Source organism: Pogoniulus pusillus, chromosome 24, assembly GCF_015220805.1.
Source record: "Pogoniulus pusillus isolate bPogPus1 chromosome 24, bPogPus1.pri, whole genome shotgun sequence".
In the NCBI taxonomy this organism is placed as follows: Eukaryota; Metazoa; Chordata; class Aves; order Piciformes; family Lybiidae; genus Pogoniulus; species Pogoniulus pusillus.
In genome coordinates this window covers 17,081,162-17,103,540 of record NC_087287.1, presented here as the reverse complement: position 1 = coordinate 17,103,540, position 22,379 = coordinate 17,081,162, and the positions used below count along the sequence as shown (strand labels likewise).

At 43.5% G+C, this 22,379-nt stretch overlaps 1 protein-coding gene and 1 long non-coding RNA gene across 5 annotated transcripts in view; one reads left to right on the top strand and one right to left on the bottom strand.

Annotated features, from left to right (window-relative positions):
- The first annotated feature begins 537 nt into the window (after positions 1-537).
- On the top strand, positions 538-15,485 carry RCN1 (reticulocalbin 1). Its single transcript, XM_064163826.1, has 6 exons — positions 538-1,013; positions 5,020-5,213; positions 7,139-7,317; positions 7,842-7,902; positions 12,184-12,383; positions 13,358-15,485. The coding sequence occupies exons 1-6, from the start codon at positions 787-789 to the stop codon at positions 13,463-13,465; spliced, it is 969 nt and encodes a 322-aa protein (XP_064019896.1). The 5' UTR covers positions 538-786; the 3' UTR covers positions 13,466-15,485.
- The window catches only part of LOC135186243 (uncharacterized), a 116,269-nt gene continuing 95,763 nt past the window's right edge, over positions 1,874-22,379 (bottom strand). Inside the window, exons 2-4 of one of the 4 annotated variants that reach the window (XR_010306785.1) lie at positions 4,457-4,611; positions 3,004-3,055; positions 1,874-2,735 (exon numbers count right to left, since the gene is read on the bottom strand). This is a non-coding gene — a long non-coding RNA (uncharacterized LOC135186243). Of the gene's footprint in view, positions 3,056-4,456; positions 4,612-4,968; positions 5,060-12,908; positions 12,968-22,379 lie in introns of those variants that run through there. The other 3 variants (XR_010306784.1, XR_010306783.1, XR_010306782.1) reach the window with 3 other exon arrangements.

Below are 22,379 nucleotides of genomic sequence, written 5' to 3'. Positions count from 1 at the left end.
GTAATAGGAGGAAGGGCAGGCAGGCACAAGCTGGAGCATAGGAGGTTCCATGTGAACATAAAGAAAATGCTTTTTCTCTGTGAGGGTGACAGAACACTGGAACTGCCCGCAGAGGTTGCGGAGTCTCCTTCTCTGGACTTAGTCTAAAGCCACCCGGCCGCATTCCTGTGTGGTCTGCTCTAAGCGATCCTGCTCTGGCAGAGGGATTGGACCAGACGATCTTTCGAGGTCCCTTCCCACCCCAACGCTCTGTGATTTCTATTTATTTATGGATTGGTAACACTCAAGACAGAGTCACAGGGCTCGCTTTTGGTTTGTTTTGTTTCACTTGTAGTCTTATTGCTACTTTGAAAACAAAAAGAATCACGATTTCGCACTTTGGTCCTTTCCTAAGCAACTCAGGATGCCCACAGCAGTCACCGAGCCATAGGGTACCAGGAAGGAGCCGCTGCTCTCTGCTGACGCGTTCTCCTAAGAGCATAGGCTCAGCGCGTCACGATGACAACGGCGTGGGAAAGGACCGGAGCCTCTCCGCTCCGATTCCCTTTGCCAGCACCTCGGACGCCGGCTGCGGCGCTCGGGCAGCTCCCACCGCCCTGCAGACGTGGCGCCGGACCGGGCCGGACCACCCTGCCGGCGGCTGCTGCCCAATCGCTCCCACCCCCGTGACCGGCCGGGGGAGGAGCGGGGCGGGGCGGCGGCGGAAACCGGGACCGTGGTCGGCCTGGGTCTGCAGCGGGAAGGGTAGCGAGGGCAGCAAGGCGGTGGAGCGGCGGGACTCGGGGCATGGGGGGCGGCGCGGCGAGGTGGTGGCTGGCGCTGCTGGCGCTGGCGCTGCTGGCGCTGCCGGCGAGCCTGGCTAAGCCGACAGCCTGGCAGGAGCGGCCGCGGCCCGGCGCCGCGCAGCACGAGGACCGCCCGGGCTTCCAGTACGACCACGAGGCCTTCCTGGGCAAGGAGGAGGCGCGGAGCTTCGACCAGCTCAGCCCGGAGGAGAGCCGGCAGCGGCTCGGGTGAGAGGCTCAGGCACCGGCCTGCGGAAACGTGGCAGGGGATGGGCGCGGCAAGGGGGGCGGTTGTAGGGCCGCCTGTGGTGCGTCCGAGGGGGCGGTCGAAGCGAGGGGAGCGGCTGGAGGCCGCTGGACGCTGCCTGCCCCGCTCCAGCACTGCGGCCGCCAGGGGAGAGCTGCTCCTGCGGCAGTGCGCCGCAGCCGCGGACAGCCAGCGTAGCCTCCGCGCTTAACGCTCCCTGCGCGCAGCGATTTTGCGAACCGGCAGACCAACGCCTCATCACGTTCGCGTTTTTCTCCCCTGCCTTTTCTGGTCTTACAGCAATAAGCCTCGTGGAGGGAGCTGCTGCATGTGGTGCTGTGCTCGATGGTGGACAGACCTCACCCACTTCTGGAGAGCTTTGATGCTGCAGCTCCTTACCTCTGGGTCACTTAACCCGGCGCAGATTAGTGTGAATTAAGTTAAAAGCAATCCTTCTTCACAGCCGCATTTATACAGTGTCACCTCTCAGCAAGTGACTGGCTTCAAGCTGGCAGAGTTCATGAAAAGTTAGTTTAAAATGCTTTCTGGGAGAAAACAGCAACATCCACTCTGCTGCTCTAACCAGAGCGCACGGTGCTGCGCTTGTAAGTCGGCTTAGTTTGCTTAGGAAGGGTGACAGCACATTGGTCATCTCATCAGCTAGTGCTTGGAGGGGAGTCCCAGGGCCAGACAGCAGTAATGCAAAGCTACCCTCAAGTTCTTCCAGCAAAGAGAAAGGAACGAGCTAGATACAGGCAGAAAGCCCTGTGTGCTTAACTACCTGCAGCCTCTGGAGGAGCAGCCACACAGTTTGAGATTATGGCACCTACCAGCCCATAAGTATATTGTGACCTGAGTGTATATCTGTCCTTAACACAGATTCTGCTCAAGAAGGAATCACTTAATCCCATTCCAAGAGACCTTTGTTAGAACAAGCACCTTCTGAAAGTATCTGGATGAGAGTGGACACATTTGGAGCATCCATTCTCACAGTTTCACAAAGAAATGATAAAGCCTTTTATGTTTATCTAAAGAAGTTCATGTCTTAAAGATAATGTCTTTTTAGGTTTAATCTAAAGAAGTTGCAGATTGGTGGCCAGTGCCATCATTTACTTCATAAGGGAATGTTGTCCCTGGGGCTGTTCAAGGCAAGATTGGATGTGGTGCTTGGTGCCATGGTCTAGCCTTGAGCTCTGTGGTAAAGGGTTGGACTTGATGATCTGTGAGGTCTCTTCCAATCCTAATAATACTGTGATACTTCACAAGGGAAAAATCACTCATTGCCTACCCATGCACAGTACCACAACTCACCTGGGCTTTGGAGACGCGTGGCAATGCCGGTGCGGCATCCAAGAGCTGCATTAAGGGAATGGAAGATGGGCTAATGAGGAGGGCAGTGGGGCTACAGTGCTCTGAACCTTCTGCCTGCCGTTTGTCGTGGGCCTGTCATTTTCAGAGAACACAAAAAGCAGTTAACCCTCAAAATACAAACGTTTCTGTTTTTTATACAGGCCGAGGACAGATGGTTGTACTTATATCAGGTGCCTTCCTCACACAGTCACTTGGTAGCAGTTCCCTCGTCCCAAATTTGTTTCATCACCAGAAGTCTTTGCAGATTGACAGCTTAAATCTCTCTAGTAGCAGTCTGTACACACGTGTTGCATGTGCCTCTAGCTTCTTCTGAGGTGGGAAACTAGTACTGACTGCAGTCCCACCCCAGTTAAAAGGAGCAAGTAAGCTTTTGGGTATTACACACTTGCACATGTCAAGTCCTGCATAGGAACTGGCTTCTTATGTCTAACCTACTCCCTGTTTTTTTGTTGTATTTGAGAATGAACTAATTCTATGTAAAATAAAGGTACTCAGGCTTTTCAGACTGGTCAATGTACATGAGCTCTGCTACAAAACTTAGAGTTATCTTGAGCCATTTAACGGGTACTGTAACTCACAGTCCTTATGATAGCTTCTTACCTTTGGGAGTTTATAGGCAAGACTATTTCTGTTTCTTTGTCCTCATCTACAGCTGGGAAGCAGAGTGAAATAGATGCAGAGGGCTTGTAAGTAGAGGTGAAAAGGCAGAGGTATGAGACATTTTCTAGGAAACAGTCCTGACTTCCTTCATACTAATTATGGTAGCAGCTATTTGGTATTATTTATTGTAACCCATACATTTAACAGTAAATACCATCTAAACCAATTAAATCAAATTCATTGTAGGGCTAATTTATTGACAAATGCAGTCTTATCATGCAGTGAAAGGGCCCCTTGACAGCTAGTTCCCCATGAGATTCATACAAAAAAGGCTTTCCAGTCAGTTACATTGTCATTGCTACATCAGACAGCATATCCAGTAGCTCCCTTTTCCCTCCCATAGCTCAGAAGTAAAGTAAATTCACTTCAATCCTGTCAGACTCACAAAAGATTAGTGGAAATTCAGCAGAAGCTCTGGTTACCACTTCCACAATTAAGGCTTGAGAGAAGACATTGCTTCACTAGTGAGAAGTTCCAGTTGGCCAGGGCCAGTTTCTCTCTGGAAAATCAGGATGCTGAATTGCAAAGAACTTTATTGTGTATCTTTTGGCTGCCTGGAAATTTAGGGAACTCATCTCTTGAACCTCAAGTCAGGATTTAGACAAATCAACTCCAGCTTTTACCCCTTCTTATAAATGACATAACTAGTCTATAGGCAGTATGGTTGAGCTTATGAGGACTGGTTATTCAGATGATAAGGAGTTGGTCACTGGTCAAAGTGCAGTTTGCACCTGCACCACATGAGCAGCAGTACAAGGGATAAAACTGCTGATGAGCCTAAATCCAATCCACATAACACCGAACAGCCTTGATGCTGGCAGACCCTGTTCCTCAAGCAGGGTGCACAATTTCCCATGGGCCAGTGCCTAGAATATAACAAGACTCTCACAAGTGTACCTACAAGTTGTGGGATTAAAGCTGCATTCTTACTTTAAAGAGAAGGTTCTATCTGGTTTACCACTGTAGCTAACGGAGAAGACAGTTTTATAAGTTCAAACCCAAACTACTAACATTTAGCAATTACAGGCATCCCTTGAGAGACATTAATTGCAGAGAATCTAAATGGTAGAGGAAAGCATGGCCTCTTTTTTTTTTTAAAACCTATATTTTTTAGATCAGTTTTATCTGAAGCTGTGTGCAGAACTTTTCAATGGAGAAGGTTTCCCTGGGAGTACACCAGGACTTAAGACTAGCATTTTTACAGAGGACAGCGGTGTATGTCCCAGCTGCCAGTCGTGACTGGTGACCTGCTGCAGACTAGCTGTTGTTTTAGCAAGCTACAGTCATTCCTGGCAACACAAGCTACATAACTTTTTTGGGGGGAAAGAAAGAAGAAACAAGTGTAGAGACAGGAATTTACGTGGTGTACATACCCATTGTTACAGTCACATACCTCACTCCATCTTGGTGTCAGTCTGCTGAATAGCCACCAGATGAACTAGAAGTGACTATGTATCCAAGATTCTTGCCCTGCTTGGCTCAAGTTCAAATGCAGGTTTTCTCTCAAGGTGAAGTTAGCATCTCCACTGAATTCAGCATGGTCACTACCTGCAAAAGTGAAGAGCAGGTCCCCCTAAGTTAGTAGGTAGAACCTATGAAGTACAGGTATGTGAGGTACTTTGTTCACCGATTTTGATCACGAGTTCCACTTCATGAAACACTTGGTGCCATGGTCTAGTTGACTGGCTAGGGCTGGGTGCTAGGTTGGACTGGATGATCTTGGAGGTCTCTTCCAACCTGCTTGATTCTATGATCTGGTCAAAGCAATACTGAACAATGAATAGAACCATAGCCCTTAAAATAATCTACAAGATGCAGGAAAGCCATAGCCAGTAGGATAACTGTACATTTTGGGCACTCCATTTCTGTGGAAAACTGTGAGCAGATGAAGATTACTAAAATTACCTGCAGTTTGTTTCTGTGTCAGCTCCTAAGGATGCTGGTCTCTTCTTACAGGAAGATTGTGGATAGAATAGATGATGACAAAGACGGCTATGTCACAACAGAGGAGTTAAAAACCTGGATTAAACGGGTACAGAAACGCTACATCTATGAAAACGTGGCTAAAGTTTGGAAGGACTATGATCTAAACAAGGACAATAAAATTGCCTGGGAAGAATACAAGCAAGCCACATATGGTTATTATCTAGGTAAGGTAACACTTTCAGGTCATATGCTCAAGTCTTACTGAGATTATAAAGCATGATTTCATACCTTACAGTCAGCAGGAGTTTGGTGTCACATTTAGGACTCGAGAAAATCACCTTAAATTTTAGAGATGCACAGAGGAGGCTCAGGGGTGACCTCATTGCTGTCTACAACTACCTGAAGGGAGGTTGTAGCCAGGTGGGGGTTGGTCTCTTCTCCCAGAAAACCCCCAATAGAACAAGGGGACACAGTCTCAAGTTATGCTGGGGGAAGTATAGGCTGGGTGTTAGGAGGAAGTTGTTGGCAGAGAGAGTGATTGGCATTGGAATGGGCTGCCCAGGGAGGTGGTGGAGTCACCGTCCCTGGGGGTGTTCAAGAAAAGCCTGGACAAGGCACTTAGTGCCATGGTCTAGTTGATTGGCTAGGGCTAGGTGCTAGGTTGGACTGGATGATCTTGGAGGTCTCTTCCAACCTGGTTGATTCTATGGTCTTCTATAGTCATTTGTTAGTTACTTATTGCAGACTTTACCATGTGGGTCTCTAGCACGTAGAAGGTTTTGTGGAGGGACTGTAAAATGTGCTGATGAAGATGAATTAAAAGTCCTCTCCAGTTGGATATATATTCTGTTTTAAATGTTAAAAATGGTATTGTAATTTAAAAAAAACCCAATACATTGCATAAATAATGAGCTTTTTTTTGTCCAGTCTCTAAAATCTTAAAGAGTCTAGGTGCTAAAAATTTAGACTGAACCTAAGCTACAGCAAAGTTACTCATTAGAAGAGTTCTTGCAGAATAACATGTGTCAGGCTGTGATCAACTGCAAATGAAAGCCCTTAGCAAATCAGGCAAAAGAAGCACATATTGAAAAGTGTACCTGAATCTTCCTCCCCCCCTATACATTCCCTTTGCTTTTTCTAAGTTAATTAAGGGAAAAGGAGATGAAGAGATCACTTAAGCTAAAGGGCAATGCTGACAGAACAACAGATCAATATTAATTGACCATTTAGACTTAGTGAAAATGAGAAGACAATATCTACCTACCATAGAGGCAGTTCTTGGAGCAAGCTTCTAGTAGCAGTAATAATATCAAACTCTACCTGAGTTCAAAGCAGGGCTTCCTATATTTGTAGAAGGAAATCTACAACAGAGTCCCTGCAGCAGCAGAATCTCTGAGAGCCTTTTGGTCTTTGTAATCCCTGAGATTTGGAGAACATTGTGGTCTTGTATTAATGCACGCTTAAAATTTCCATCTGTGGTTCCTGGCCTCACCTTTTTCAGCAGTGTTTGTCTCCCAACACGTGAATTTAAAAGCTGTTATGACTGTTCATCACATTTGAAGTCAATTTAGTGATCCTGTTTTAAAAATCTAAATACCATTTGTTTTATGCCACTGAACACATTGAGAAACTTAATTGTTTTAACCTGAAAATAATTGTTAGGTTGCCTGTAGCAGAGGCGTAGCACCTCGATAATTTCAGTCACTGTGCCATCTTCTGAAACCACTTATCTTTCTTTTCCTTGCTTTTTGAAACAGAGAATTTCTCTAGATCGTGCTGGTTCCAAAGAATAAAACTCATGTGAGTCAAATCTACCCCAAACACTGCCTAAGCAACGGTTATAAAATCAGATTAAAAACAAAATCAGATCTGTGAAGGTAAAAGCACTGCAAAATCCATTGTCCTAGACTGCAACAGAAAGCTTAGTCAGACATTTAGTAAGTCACCTTGGAAAATCATACCAACTACTCTGCCACTGATCTGAAAGCTTCACAGCAAAGAAGTTCCATTTTAACACAGCTGCTATCCTAGCAATTAGCCTTTCCATTTCTCCAGTCTAGCAACAAACTGGGATGCTTTGTTGTGGTAATGTGTTTAAACGGGGTTTAAAGTGGAACAGACTTCTGAGACTGTCTTGATTAACTTGCAGAAAATCCAGAAGAATTCCAAGATGCAACTGATCATCACAGTTTCAAGAAAATGCTGCCTAGAGATGAAAGACGATTCAAGACTGCAGACCTGGATGGAGATTTAGCTGCCACTCGTGAAGAATTCACTGCTTTCCTTCACCCAGAGGAGTTTGAGCATATGAAAGACATTGTTGTCTTAGTAAGCAGGGCAGAAACGATGCCATTACATTTACTTTTCTTTTTCAGATGAGATTTGAAGTGCTTCTTTAGCCTTTCCATGCAGAGTTCAGAAAGAGATACATAGAATAGCTAATTGGGGAACAGAAAGGGATGCCTTTTGTGAAAGAAGCTTGATTTAGAGCTTTCAGTGTAAGAAAGACTTGTTAAATGCATTTCATTCCTAAATGCAATCAAGAGATTTGGGCATGGACTTAGACCAAAACAGAGGGAAAGGTATACAGACAAGTGGCAGCAGAGCTGCTCCAGTTTAAAACTTAAGCATGATGTCCACTTTGTTTGTGCATCATTTCATGTTCATTTTGCAAGGTGAAAGGGTATTTGTGTATTCCTTGTGTAAACAGCAGTCACACTGATGACAGTGAGAGCATGTTTGCCTGTATGCAAGGGGCAAGCCAAAGTCTCAAAATGTTAAGTGATCAAAGATATAAGTACTCAGAATGCTCAGTTCCCTCCTAACTATTTCAATGCAAAACTATATTCCAGGAAACCTTAGAAGATATAGACAAAAATGAGGATGGTTTTGTGGATCAAGATGAGTACATTGGTAAGTGTTGAGATGTGTTTCTTGCATAATCTCCAGTTCTTCTTTCAAATATGCAGCAGAATTTGACCCAAAGATGAACAGTTCTGTGCTGCGGTACAACCATTCAGCCTGTTTCAGGCAGACAGCTACGTCACCAGCAAAAATATCCTTACACTTTACAGCATCAGATTCTCCTCTTACTCTCATATAATTAGACTAAGGAGGTCTGTAAAAACATTTTTCATCACAGGAATATCCTCAGTGTACCTGACCACATTAACAGCTTTTTGAAGGTATTGTTTAGAAACACAGGAGGATCAGAAAGTGAATTAAGTCTCTTCCCAAGTTTGACTCACGGTTGACCATGTGAAATAGCTGGGAAGCACACACTGCAAAAAAGAAAAGTCACCTTTTTTCCTACTGGTTATTTTCCTACTTGAAGTAAAAACCTTGTACTTCTCTGTACTAGTGGTGTTCCCCAAGGATCAGTACTGGGCCCAGTCCTGTTCAATATCTTTATTGATGACCTGGACGAGGGGATTGAGTCCAGCACCAGTGAGTTTGCAGATGACACCAAGCTAGGAGCAGGTGTTGATCTGTTGGAAGGTAGGAGAGCCCTGCAGAGGGACCTGGCCAGGCTGGATGGGTGGGCAGAGGCCAATGGGATGAGACTGAACAAGGCCAAGTGCAGGGTTCTGCACTTTGGCCACAACAACCCCAAGCAGCACTACAGGCTGGGGACTGAGTGGCTGGAGAGCAGCCAGGAGGAAAGGGACCTGGGAGTACTGATAGATAGTAAGCTGAAGATGAGCCAGCAGTGTGCCCAGGTGGCCAAGAAAGCCACAGGCATCCTGGCCTGGATGAGGAACAGTGTGGCCAGCAGGACAAGGGAGGTTATTCTTCCCCTGTACTCAGCACTGGTCAGGCCACACCTTGAGTACTGTGTCCAGTTCTGGGCCCCTCAATTCAAGAAGGATGTTGAGGTGCTGGAACATGTCCAGAGAAGGGCAACAAAGCTGGTGAGGGGCCTGGAGCACAAATCCTATGAGGAGAGGTTGAGGGAGCTGGGCCTGTTTAGCCTGGAGAAGAGGAGGCTCAGGGGTGATCTTACTACTATCTACAACTACCTGAAGGGAGGCTGTAGCCAGGTGGGGGTTGGTCTCTTCTCCCAGGCAACCAGCAATAGAACAAGGGGACACAGTCTCAAGTTGTGCCAGGGTAGGTATAGGCTGGATGTTAGGAGGAAGTTCTTCCCAGAGAGAGTGATTGGCATTGGAATGGGCTGCCCATGGAGGTGGTGGAGGCACCGTCCCTGGGGGTCTTCAAGAAAAGCCTGGATGAGGCACTTAGTGCCATGGTCTAGTTGATTGGTTAGGGCTGGGTGCTAGGTTGGACTAGATGATCTTGGAGGTCTCTTCCAACCTGGTTGATTCTATGATTCTCTGATGGTGATGCCACTATTTTTCTTCTAGGAATAGATGATGCTGATATTACACAGTCCATTTTCAGAAATGAGCTGTGCAAAAGCTGCACTAAGATTCAAGATTATCAAAGAAGTTGTGATGCGTGTGAAAGTTAGCTGTGCTTTAATTCAGTGGCAGGAAGAGAACAGAAATGGCAAACATCAACAGCAGATCAGTCACAGTTAATTTGCACAAGCTGCCTCACACTGAGTAGTTGGCTGCTGTCTTGCACTTAGACCTACAAAAACAAACCAGAAGCAGGACAGGAGATCAGCAGTACATAATATGTGTTGGCCTTTAGAATCGTTATGCTGATACCAAAAGCTAACTTCTCCCACTGCACTCACTTTGATGGGTTTTAGAATCAAAAAAAGCAGCACCAAAAATGCATTGGTACAAACCCAGATGAATCTTTCTGTTTCTAGTGGTGCTATAAAGATCACTTCACATATAATAGGAACAATATACACACGTTAATTAATGGCAGGGAGGTTCTATTCCTTGTAAATTATATTTAGCCTCAGAATGTGAATGCTATGCATTTATGACTGAAATAACAGAGCAGCATAATTTCCACAGTAATTTCAGTTCATTCACTGACATTACCTACATATAATTATAAGGTAATTGTCAACATTTGTTACCATGTGAATGCTGGTTTTTCTTGTCTTCTATAGATAGGAACATCGAATGTTCTAGTCACGATCACCCTGCATTGGCAAGGATGATAAAAATCAAACTGATGGGACACGTCAGTTGCTTCAAACAAACAATATAATTTGCACTTTAAAAGTGAAAAAAAGAGAGTGATTGTGTTGTCTGAAGTTTTTTTCATCAGTTCAGGGAAACTATGCTTACAATATATCTACTTCCCCTTTCGGATGTGATATTTTGTGGGTTTTTAAGAAGCTGGGTTAGAAAAACAAAACAAAACAAATCTCTTCTTTGGTAATTTATGAGGAACAGCAAAAGAAATCAAAACATTTCAGTCTCCAGGTGTTTGATGGGGAACTCTGCTGAAGATCTCCTTCAAATAGAAAAGTTCCTCCCTTATCCTCCCATCATCCTTTTTCATCTTGCATGAAAGTTTGGTTTGAATTTTACACAGGCAGCAAGACAAAAATACTCCTAATTGTGTTAAGCAGAATGAATGAAATTGTTACTGTGCACAAGCAGGTAACAGAGTATTTCAGAGACACTGGAGAGTTCTGCCAATAAAGAACTTCAGCCTAGTGTACCTGCTCACACTGCAGGATCAAGGGAGCTTATTCCTTGAATTTATACATCCCGTAGATACTAGCCAGCCTGTGGCCTTGAGACCAGGGTGCACTTTTCCTTAGCACATCTTGTAAACCAAACCCAAAAGGCATCAAAGGATTAAGCAAGTCTTACTTAGGAATAAGAAGTGGAAAGCCTAAGGACTAGGCAGGTCTGGTAAGCAGGAAACAATTGCTTGGCCATGGTAACCAAAAGAATGAAGTGGATACACTACTCGTCATTTGGAATGGTTACTCGTCACTTGCTGCTAATAATAGCTGCTTCATTCCCAACTCTGTCTATACAGATAGTTACAGCCACTCTGGTATCTTCCTGTTGATGCTTCTTGAATGTCTCTGCCTATCAGTCCTATGCTATATTTATGTATGTGATCCGTGCATCACACCTCATGAATGGTACTCCACCCCAAGCTACCAATCCATGACAAGTGCACTGACTGTGGATTCTCACACAGAGTGCACCACTCATTAGTGACTTCTCCAGATTGTTCTTTGTGGGGTAGCTTCTACTGGAGTATGGTGCATCACTGCGTGGTTAAAAAAGGACTCATCTACTAAGACAAATTGCTGTTAGAGAGATCTCTCTAAAAGTAGGACAAAAGCAATCATAGAATCAACCAGGTTGGAAAAGACCTCCAAGATCATCCAGTCCAACCTAGCACCCAGCCCTAGCCAGTCAACTAGACCATGGCACTGAGTGCCTCATCCAGTCTTTTCTTGAAGACTTCCAGGGTCGGTGACTCCATCACCTCCCTGGGCAGCCCATTCCAGTGCCAATCACTCTCTCTGGGAAGAACTTCCTCCTAACATCCAGCCTAGACTTTCCCCAGCACAACTTGAGACTGTGTCCCCTTGTTCTATTACTGGTTGTCTGGCAGAAGAGGCCACCCCCCATCTGGCTACAATGTCCCTTCAGGTAACTGTAGACAGCAATGAGGTCACCCCAGGTAACTGTAGACAGCAATGAGGTCACCCCTGAGCCTCCTCTTCTCTAGGCTAAACACCCCCAGCTCCCTCAGCCTCTCCTCATAGGGTTTGTGTTCCAGGCCCCTCACCAGCTTTGTTCCCTGTACCTTTTTTCACCCTCTACTGGCTGGAGCCCGATCATAGAATCATAGAATCAACCAGGTTGGAAGAGACCTCCAAGATCATCCAGTCCAACATATCCACAAAAACATTTTGCTGGCAAAAACAGATTAAAATTGCTGAGCTCCTTCTGCCCATGTAACTGATACTAGCACTAAAGCTTATGACTGCTATTTAGCTAAAGGTACTTAAAAGATTTTCATTCTGAAATTCAGTGGATGATGTCCTTTGGACTTGTTCACCTGTCATAAGTCTCACCAGCATCAGACAGTTACATGACAAAGGTAAAGATGGACAGCATCACCAGCAGTCAAGAAACAGCCCTTAGAGAAGATGCACACAGCTATTAATAGCCCACATTTCATTTTCTGTGCAAAGTTTAGCCTTCCTCTGATTAATACCCTCAAATGTCTTTAGTTTGTGCATAATTTGCAAATTAAACATAACTTGAGTGAGACCTTTTCTTTCCTTTCCAGCTGATATGTTTGCAAATGAAGAAGGTGGACCAGAGCCTGACTGGGTAATCACAGAGCGTGAGCAGTTTGCAGATTTCCGTGATCTCAACAAGGATGGAAAGATGGACAAAGAGGAGATTCAGCACTGGATTCTCCCACAAGACTATGATCATGCCCTAGCTGAAGCCAGGCACTTAGTCTATGAATCAGATGTAGACAAGGTACTTAGTGCTTCTTAAAAAAAAAAGATATAAGGTGGTGTGGTTTTCTTAATGATACCAGCTTGCAAGAATTTATTCCTAATGATTTTCTTCTTAGTGTACTTCAGATGGAGTTTTGCAGGCTAGGATTGCTAATGTGTTAATGTATCAGTGTTAGTTTCAGTTGGCAGGGTTAGAATCACAAAGTAAAAGTAATAAAACACAGTTTATCAGCTCTAGAAGTCCCCTTAGCTTTCATTAGGGTAGATAAGGGATTATTCATCATCATGGCTTTTGTATGCTAATTAAGCTGCAGGAGAAAAATTACATGGAAGCTAGCCAGGGAAAAATCTGTAGATTCATAGAACCATTTAGGTTGAAAGGGACATTAAAGATCATGTAATTCCAACCCCCTTGCCATGGGCAGGGACATCTTCCACTAGATCAGATCACTCAGACCTCACCCAACCTGGCCTTGAACATCTCCAGGCATCACATGCACTTCCTTGACTTAACGGCTGGCTTAGTACATCCACTTCATCTAACCTGGGAGATTAATGGTTCAGTAGATCCCAGATGGTGATCTTCAGAAGTGTAATGTGATCGAAGCTGGAACCTGAAAAGCCAGAACAATTTACATAGTGTAAATTGCTGATGTGAGAACCATCTTCAACAGAGTACACCAGAGGATTCTCAGTTTTACTGCCAAGAAGGCAAAACCAAACCACAGAGCAAAACTGCTTGCCAGAGAACCCATACACTGGCAGTAAGTTAATGGCAAAGAACTTTCAGTTAGCAGTTTGACCCAGGTGAAGCCAGTAAGAATTGTGTTTTCCTCTGCAGTCCAGATTTCACTCACCACGACAGCTACAGTGGTCCCTGAACCTGCAGTCTACTGCTTCAAAGAACTGTCTCCTAGGGTTCTTGTAAGTCTATGCTGATGTGTCTTAGCTTTTAAAATGTTCTTACAGAGATCTTTATTTTCATCTCACCAGGATCAAAAGCTAACAAAAGAGGAGGTTCTGGACAACTGGAATATGTTCGTTGGAAGTCAAGCTACTAATTATGGGGAGGACCTCACAAGAAACCATGATGAGCTATGAGACAGTACACACCATCCACTACGCCTTCTCTCTGCTCTAGCAACATCACCATGCCCAGCCTTTCTTTTTGGGGAAGGTGGGCAAGGGACACACTCACAAATGACTGACTTGTATTAATATATTTTCAATGTACCAGCTTATTACCTCAGAAACCACATAGAGCTAGATTTTTTACTCTTTTCACATGGTTAAATACACTTAATTACTACAGTTTCGTTTTGAGACAAGGGAAAAAGGAACTTTTTTAATAGGTTAAAGCCTGACCTGCAGAGGCACTTCTGAAAAACATAATTACAGGGATCTTTTAATTGTGAAATACTTTGCTTAACTACCCACTTTTACCGTAGTGAAATGCAGCTTGGATTAGAAAGAAACCTGATCTTTGTTAAAACAGACTAAGTTATTTAGTTGTCTTTTTTTAAGTAGAATATATTAAATCTATTTGGTCATCTTTTTTTTAATAGAATATATCAGTTTAGAGTTATACTTTGACCTTTCTTCCAGAGAAAAGGTTTGACATAACAAGATCCACAGACTTTTCCTCCCTGCTGTTTTGCCTCTGCTGGTATAGGCCAGAGGTGCTGCAGAAGGTATCCAGCAGCCCTGTGGCTCATGGCTTTACAAATGCAACGTGCACAACTGGTCCTTCTCTCTAACCCCCATCCCAGTGGCGAGACAGCACACATGGCCCAGCACCCTGTGCCGGTGAGGGCTGCAGAGTTCATAGTGACAGCTGCTCCTTCTGACAACAGAATAACGTCTGATTGTTGGTGGGCTCTTGGTTCTGCTCTTTCCTGGGAGGAATTATGCCACATGGAGCATAATTTGCCTCACGCTTTTCGCACTTTAGCCAAGCCGTAGTCTTGCTCGCACAGTGTGAATGGCAGCAGTTCTGTGATGGAGAAAGAATGAGACGTATCACCCCTCTGGGCCTTCTGTCTTCTCTGCCTCATAAGAGGACAGACTTCTGTGGCTAAAGCTCTGGTTTTGTATGTATATGCATATAACTATGTGTTCCTGAAGCAATTAAATGAAGATGGCTTTCCTTCCAAAGAAAGGGGTAAGCTTTCCACACAGGTGCTTTCTTTTTTACTGTGAGCTATTGCTTGTATATTTTTCTATACCCAACTTACCTAACTTGGTTGTTTTTTTAAATGTACTGGGTTTTAAAACAATAAAAACAATACTACTTTTTGATACTGTAAAGGTGCAATAACACTAACACAGGCTAGCATAAAGAGATGGTGTTTGGAAGTATGAATCAAGCCTTCACAGCCAGTAGTTCCCAAAGACAAGGTCATTGGCAGCTTCTGTAGCACTGGGTGATCATCTACCAACTACCTGGACATAGGGAATTGACTATATCTCTTCACCTCATTAAAAAAAACCCAAACAAAACCACAAAAAGCAATAAACAAGCTAGAATTAAGCCAAATATACAAAGCTGCTATCACTAGAACACCAATGGTAGGAGATCAGAACTCCACAGCAGCGTTCATTGGGTTCCTTGGAAGGTTTGGTGTATAGCATCACACACCGGTGATCCCATAACCACTGAGAGAGGAAACTTTGAGGCTCTCAGGTTCTGACACTTCAGAAAGGTAACAAATCTGTGAAAAACATGAAGCAATGCAAAACTGTGACCATGAAGAGTCATAAGCAATGCAAAACTGTGACCTCCCTGAAGAGTCAAGCAATGCAAAACTGTGACCTCCGTGAAGAGTCGTAAGGGTTGTAAAAACTGTGGTGAAATATTTCACATCTTCCAGCTGAAGGTAATTAAATCTAGGTACCAGCATCTGGCAGAAATGACATATTCTTGCTAGCACAATTAGTAAGCATTTGGTGTGCACTGACATTGCCTGCAATGTCTCTGAAAAGTCCCTACCTCTGACACGCAGTAGGACAAACATCATCAGACATGAACTGTTTCTGCTTTTCCAGTACCCTCAAGTTAAATGCATGCCTAAATGCAGTGTTACCTATGAAGCAATAAAATTGTATCTTGGCACATGTGAAAGACTACCCGTTTTGTTTGTGACCTGGATTTGGACTACTTTTTAAGTCATCCTTTCATACTCAAATGTGACATTTTAATGTTTTAATAACAGGATTGCAGTACTGTCTGCACTCACTGCTGTTTAAGGAAACAATGCCTTAAAAGATCTGGAAAAACCTTTGTCTGCTGCAGGTGAAAGTGCAGCTCTGAATGGATACTAAGCCAAGGATTTTCACTGAAGCCCAAGGGATTGTTGTTGCTAACTCTTGTTGAAATTTGGTGGGAGTTGGGTGCTGAGACACTAAACATTGTTGCCTTCAGCTAAACGTGACACGTCCAAACCCACTGCATCCTATCCCAACAAAACCCAGCAACTGAGCTTTGACAGGCAATCACATTTTCTTCCATGTCACACGAGGAGTTTGGGATACAATTAGCATCACATGGGAGATAAATCATATTCTTTTGTTTCTGGATTCCTATTAATACTTGGAACATACAGAGCATTTTCCAGAATAAAACTGTACTTAACATAAGTAAGAATGCTGAAATCAATAGGGCTGCTCATGGAAATAGGAAACTCAGACCCATAGTATTTCACTGTAAAATAAAACAGTGCTCAGGTAGAATCATAGAATCAAACAGGTTGGAAGAGACCTCCAAGATCATCCAGTCCAACCTAGCACCCAGCCCTAGCCAGTCAACCAGACCATGGCACTAAGTGCCTCATCCAGGCTTTTCTTGAACACCCCCAGGGACAGTGACTCTACCACCTCCCTGAGCAGCCCATTCCAATGCCAATCACTCTCTCTGCCAACAACTTCCTCCTAACATCCAGCCTAGACCTTTGGCACAGCTTGAGACTGTGTCCTCTTGTTCTACTGCTGGTTTTCTGTGAAAAGAGACCAACCCCACCTGGCTACAACCTCCCTTCAGGTAGTTGTAGACAGCAATGAGATCACCCCTGAGCCTCATCCAGCTATAAAAAAAGATAGAGATGCCACTTAGAAAGGGGTTTAGAATAACCAAATTCTTCTATCAGTCAGGAGCAATGAGGTCATATAAAGGCTGGGAGCATTTTTATGAAGCAGAATAGATAAATGGTTTATTTTTTAGAGAGCAGAAGTATCACTAGCGTTATTTCGCTCTACAGGCTGCCCTCTTCTTTATGCAGCATTTCAGTGTTTCACTTGCCTGTGTTCAGTAATGCACAGTACATTTCATGCACTAAATTCTCCTTTCAAGCTCAATGCACTGAGGAAGAGTAGCTCCAAAAGAGACTAGAGCTTCTGGGTTTAAATTTAACACTATTTAAGGAACGCAAACCTTTGCTAGGGGACATAACTGCTAACATTGTGATTTTTCAAGCCTGAGGTTTCTAATGGAGTTTGACTGTTCCAGAGCTAACAATTTTTTTTCCTAGGTAACATATTTCAAGTCGGATTATGAGCAAATGCTACAAAATTTTAGTGTAATGTGAAATACTGTAATGTCAGATAGCATTATTTATCTGCTTAATATGACTAAAACCATTAATTGCTGGGAGCTACACTTCATCCCAGCAACATGAAAATCCATTTTGTGCCTATCTTGTCAGTTATTGCTGATTTCCTTAATGAATTATGACGCAGGGGAATTCTGTTGGGGAGCATGTTTATATATTTCCAACTGCAGGTTCTGTAGGGTAACTCTTACTACATAGATCCTCCATTAACTCAATCTTTTCATTATGCCTATGCCACAACATATCAAAGGTGCATTTTTCTTTCTTAGGTATCTGGAATGGGCATTATCATTGCACATGCAGTTTTAATTATTGGGATTTATGAAATGAACTAAGTGGCTAATGTTCATTGTCTGATATTTCCATTTCATGGTTCAATCAGGTTAAATCTGTCTCCTATTCCAGTCAAGGTACTGTGCATGACTCCCTGAGGAAGGGAGAATGCAGCCCATCTTGATCTAATTATACAGGTGTCTTAAAACAGTTGCATAATGCTTCACTATTTGCAATGCAGAAATTGATCTTGATCCCAAGGAGGTTTATAGAGGAATTAGGAATTCTGCCATTGAGAGTCTAAGGCCTTGGCCACCCAAAGGGAAGCAGAGCAATAGCATGGAGGGACTGTAGGCTAGGGATAACTTTATGATCCTGGTCTTCTTACTGCTGCTGACTGCTATTACTGAACACTAACTTTCATGAATTGAGAGTGATTTGCATTGGTGTCACACAGGGCATAAGCCTAGATCATGGAAACAATGTCCAACGTTTCACTGAGCAAACAGAGGCACTTTATTAGGTGATGCTAGTGTCACCCCTAGACAGAAAGTTACCATTAGCAAATGGGACTGGTTTTGCAGAGTGGCAGAAGTAGACACAGAAAACATTTCAAGGCCAAAGACTCAACTTGTAGCTGAACACTTGGGAGCATCCCCCACTAATAACCCATGCCCTTTTTCATCACTTCACTTTAGTGTATTCTCTATTCCACTTAATATGCCCAGCAAGGAGCATATTAATCATACTAATTACAAAGGAGGAATTTAGGATTATCTTCCACTGAAGTTTCAGGCACTAGTAAGACTGATGTCCCTCAAGCTCATGTGCTATATAGATTATTCCAAACATGCTGAATTTCAAAGCAGCCTCCCCTAGTGTGAAATAGCATACAAGGGACATACACATGCCTGTGACACAACAGGCAGTTTCACACCTGCATTCTGTCTCTCCACAGGATAAGGCAAAATATCTTCAACAGATGGAAGCATCTCTTCACTCTGCCAGTGACAAGAACACAATTATCATGTATAGACAGTACTATTGCTACTGATAATTCAGGGATATCCATCCTCAGAACAAGTGCTGGCTGTGGCCAGGGCAGCAGAGTTCTGGAGCTCAGTTGCTTGTAATTTTCCTTAGGGAAGGATTTGTTTTGTAATTGTTAAGTGTCCAAATATGATCTGGTTAGATAGCATTTGAAGTGTTAGCATCTGTGTGTTTTGTAGTTGGCTTCACATTTGTGAGGCTGGCCTGAAACCACCACATACCTCAAATTCCAGGACAGCTATAGAGAACAAGTCATAGCATGATGCTGAACCTGAATAGTAATCAAGGGTGACACATACACGGGAAATGACAACGTTTCATCACATCAACAAGAACTTAGATACACATCAAGGGAAATCTTGGTGTGGGAACAGCTTGATAACCTTTAAAATGAAAGTCTACTGGACCAATGGGGTATAGAAACTCAATGAAAAAATCAGAATTGCTTTTGGAGGCATATTTGAAAATCCTTAATAAGGCTCCTTGGGGCTTTTGTGGATGGCATCACCAGAATGTGAGTTGATGATTTAAACTAGATGTCAGGAAGAAGTTCTTTACGGTGAGTGTGGTGAAACACTGGAACAGGTTGCCCAGGGAGGTCATGGATGCTCCCTCCCTGGAGATGTTCAAGGATAGGTTGGATGAGGCCTTGAGTAAGCTGTTCTAATGGGAGGTGTCCCTACCTATGATGCAGGGTTGGAACTGGATGATCTTCATGGTCTCTTCCAGCATAAACCATTCTATGATCCCATAACACATGCCCATTACCAAACAGTTGTGGTACAGCAAGATACAGCCATCACTGAAGATGCTGCATTTGTACCAAACAGACTGCTGAAGTCTAGGCTAAAGCTACTCACTAGGCTGCCCCAGCATGCTCCTCCTTCACCCACCTAAGACTGCTCTGGAATTTTGCAGGATAACAAATGCTGTTTTGGTCACCAGGATCCTCACCACTACAATTCAAGTTAACAAGTTGGCAGCAAGGCTGTAGCACCTAGGTCAAAACCAAATCATTCTAACTGTCAATTAGTGAATTCTCAAGAGCATGATCTCAGTACTTCTCAGGACACATCTTCTGTTTGGATAAAAGCCAGTGAATTTAGTATTTCAGGAAGACAAACCCCACAGACCAACTAAACAAAACACAACCACAAAATAAACACCAGGAGAGGAGTGTTTGAAATTAGATCAACTGTAAGAACATGGCCACACCAAAAATAGTATTGACTAGGCTGGCAGGTTAGATGCATCCCTTCCAAATTACTCCCAGTGCCCACTGTTGCCAGTTTTAAACTCAGCTGCACTGAAGTTTTGCTGACATTGCTCTCATTGCATCTCACGGGGGTTTGGTTGCTGGGACACAGAACAGAAAGGAATGCTAGCTGAGAATGCATCAAATGAAGAGGTGCAAAAGAGTTCAGATAGCTAAAACTTCCTGAAACCTTTTGTGGGCAAAATGTGGAGGAAAGATTTTTAAATCACAAGGAAGGTACTTTTAAAAGCTGAATTCACAAGAGAATTCCACAGGCAGCAGAAACGGAGGGGAAAGAGTGGTTTGAGAGGTGTCCTAGAATCAAACAAACCCAAAAGTTCTCTTCTGCTTTCCTGTTCTTCATTTTGAAGATTTTGCATCAATACCTTTGCCTGAGTTTTCCTCTTCATAGGATCATAGAATCAACCAGGTTGGAAGAGACCTCCAAGATCATCCAGCCCAACCTAGCACCCAGCCCTAGCCAGTCAACCAGACCAAGGCACTAAGTGCCTCATCCAGGCTTTGCTTCAACACCTCCAGGAATGGTGACTCCACCACCTCCCTGGGCAGCCCATTCCAATGCCAATCACTCTCTCTGGGAAGAACTTCCTCCTAACATCCAGCCTAGACCTCCCCCAGCACAACTTGAGACTGTGTCCCTTGTTCTATTGCTGGTTGTCTGGCAGAAGAGACCAACCCCACCTGGCTACAGCCTCCCTTCAGGTAGTTGTAGACAGCAATGAGGTTCCCCCTGAGCCTCCTCTTCTCCAGGCTGCACACTCCCAGCTCCCTCAGCCTCTCCTCATAGGGTTTGTGTTCCAGGCCCCTCATCAGCCTTGTTGCCCTTCTCTGGACACCTTCCAGCACCTCAACATCTCTTGAATTGAGGGGCCCAGAACTGGACACAGTTCATTGTTTGTCCTCCAATTACACATTCAGTGAACACTGTAGACATTTCTGGGAACCCTTCAAACCTCCCCAAGTCACTGATAACTTTAAAATGCATTGTGCCAAAGGAAGAAAGTTTTCACAGCTATTATATCTGCTCCTTATTAGACACAGGAAAATACAGTTAAACCAAATGCAAGAAAGAGTAGCATCCTCTTATTCTCACCTTCACTCATACACAACAATATGTGTAAGATGGGACAGATTTAGGGTTACACTAAACTGAAATATTTCATTTACTACAAAAAACATTAATAAAGACACTGTACAGGAAAATCCTGTAGGCTGGAGTACTGCTTTCCTAGAGGATAAATGCAGCAAATCATGTCTGAGTTTAGCCAATGCTTCCTACACAGCTCATTGTTCAGTGTGGTTGCATGACTATTAAAATTCTAGGGTGGGTAGTTGAGCTAACAAGCCCCAGGAGTTTATTGCAAGGCTGCCCACTCAGTTTCTTAACCAAAAAAATAATCATATCTGTTTTAATCAAGTCTGCAATTGCTGCAAGTTTGAAAACTTTCAAGCAGCACAAAAAGGGTGATGGAATTATTTCAGCATGAAGTGGACCCTTCAAAAGTCAAAGTCTTACTATCCAACTAGCATTAGGTTTACAGCATGGTTATGTAGGCATCTGAACAGCTACATCCATTTCTTTGCTCTCTTTTTGCAAGGAAATCACTTTTCACCTTTGCTCCCCCCAAGCTTGCAAAGAGGAAGTGTGTGTACAAGAGGTTAAAATGGGTCCTTTGGGATAATGAACATGGGGATAAGGTTGGTTTTCCTCAGCCTGTAAGGGTGATGCAGCTTTGCAGTGTACTCCGAATTTTCTAGGCGTGTAACTGTGATGCAAATAAACATTAGCTTAATCGTGGGAAGGGAGGTACCAAAATGTAGTCAAACAGAGACAAGCAAGGCCTCCTCAGTTACAGCTTCAGAAGGTTTAATTATGGGTGCATAAAGTGGACAGTGCAAATATCCTCCCTGTGTGTTTCTGCATCCCTACATAACATACACAAACACGGCTGAAAGAAAACAGGCAAGACGAAGAGCGATGAGGACCGACACGATGAAATGCTGCCCTTAAAATCTACTTTATTCAACTGGAAACAAAACATGTTAAAAGGTGATAATGCTCTAAAAGCTATTTAACTCACCAGCCAAATCAAACTGACCAAAACCTAATTTATTCCTTGTCTTGTTTAGCAGATGCTTAAAAGATCAATAGAGTTGTCTCTGTAGATCGGCATGAAATATTAACCAGGCTGAGTGTTCTGGAGCTTTTTACAACATATTCAGCCTCATTAAACATTAAGCAGCCTTGCAATATAAATATAAAATAACTATCAGCTTCCTACCCTTCAGACACAGAAGAAAGGTAGCTTAAATGTGGGAAGCAGGAGGGGGGAAAAAAAGTATTAAATGAAGAGGGAATTCACAGAGAAGTTAACTTGGGAAAGCTGTCAGTATAAATTGCCTCAATCAGATACACTTTGCCATAAGGAATGAGAGTATTACAACATCAGAAGAATATCTTCTGAGGAAGGAAAACAATAGTGTGACATTTATAGCATGGGAAATTTGTAGAAATGTGCCTCTGACCACAAATATACTCATTCTAGGCCCAGTCCTCATTTATACTTCAGCTCCTTTCACTCCACGTATTTGCTACAAGACCCACTCCACAGGTTCGATGAGAATGAAACCCTCTTTCCTCTGCTTTTCATTACTGTCTGGTACATTAAAAATATCTGGGCAATACAGCAAGAAAAAAAAAAAATAGAGTTTCAGGTTCACCAAAGGGAAATGTCAACTTTGCAATTCACTGAAAGTAACTGGACATAAACTGTCAAAATAAGTCAGCGGAACGGTGTGGTTATTGTCAGCA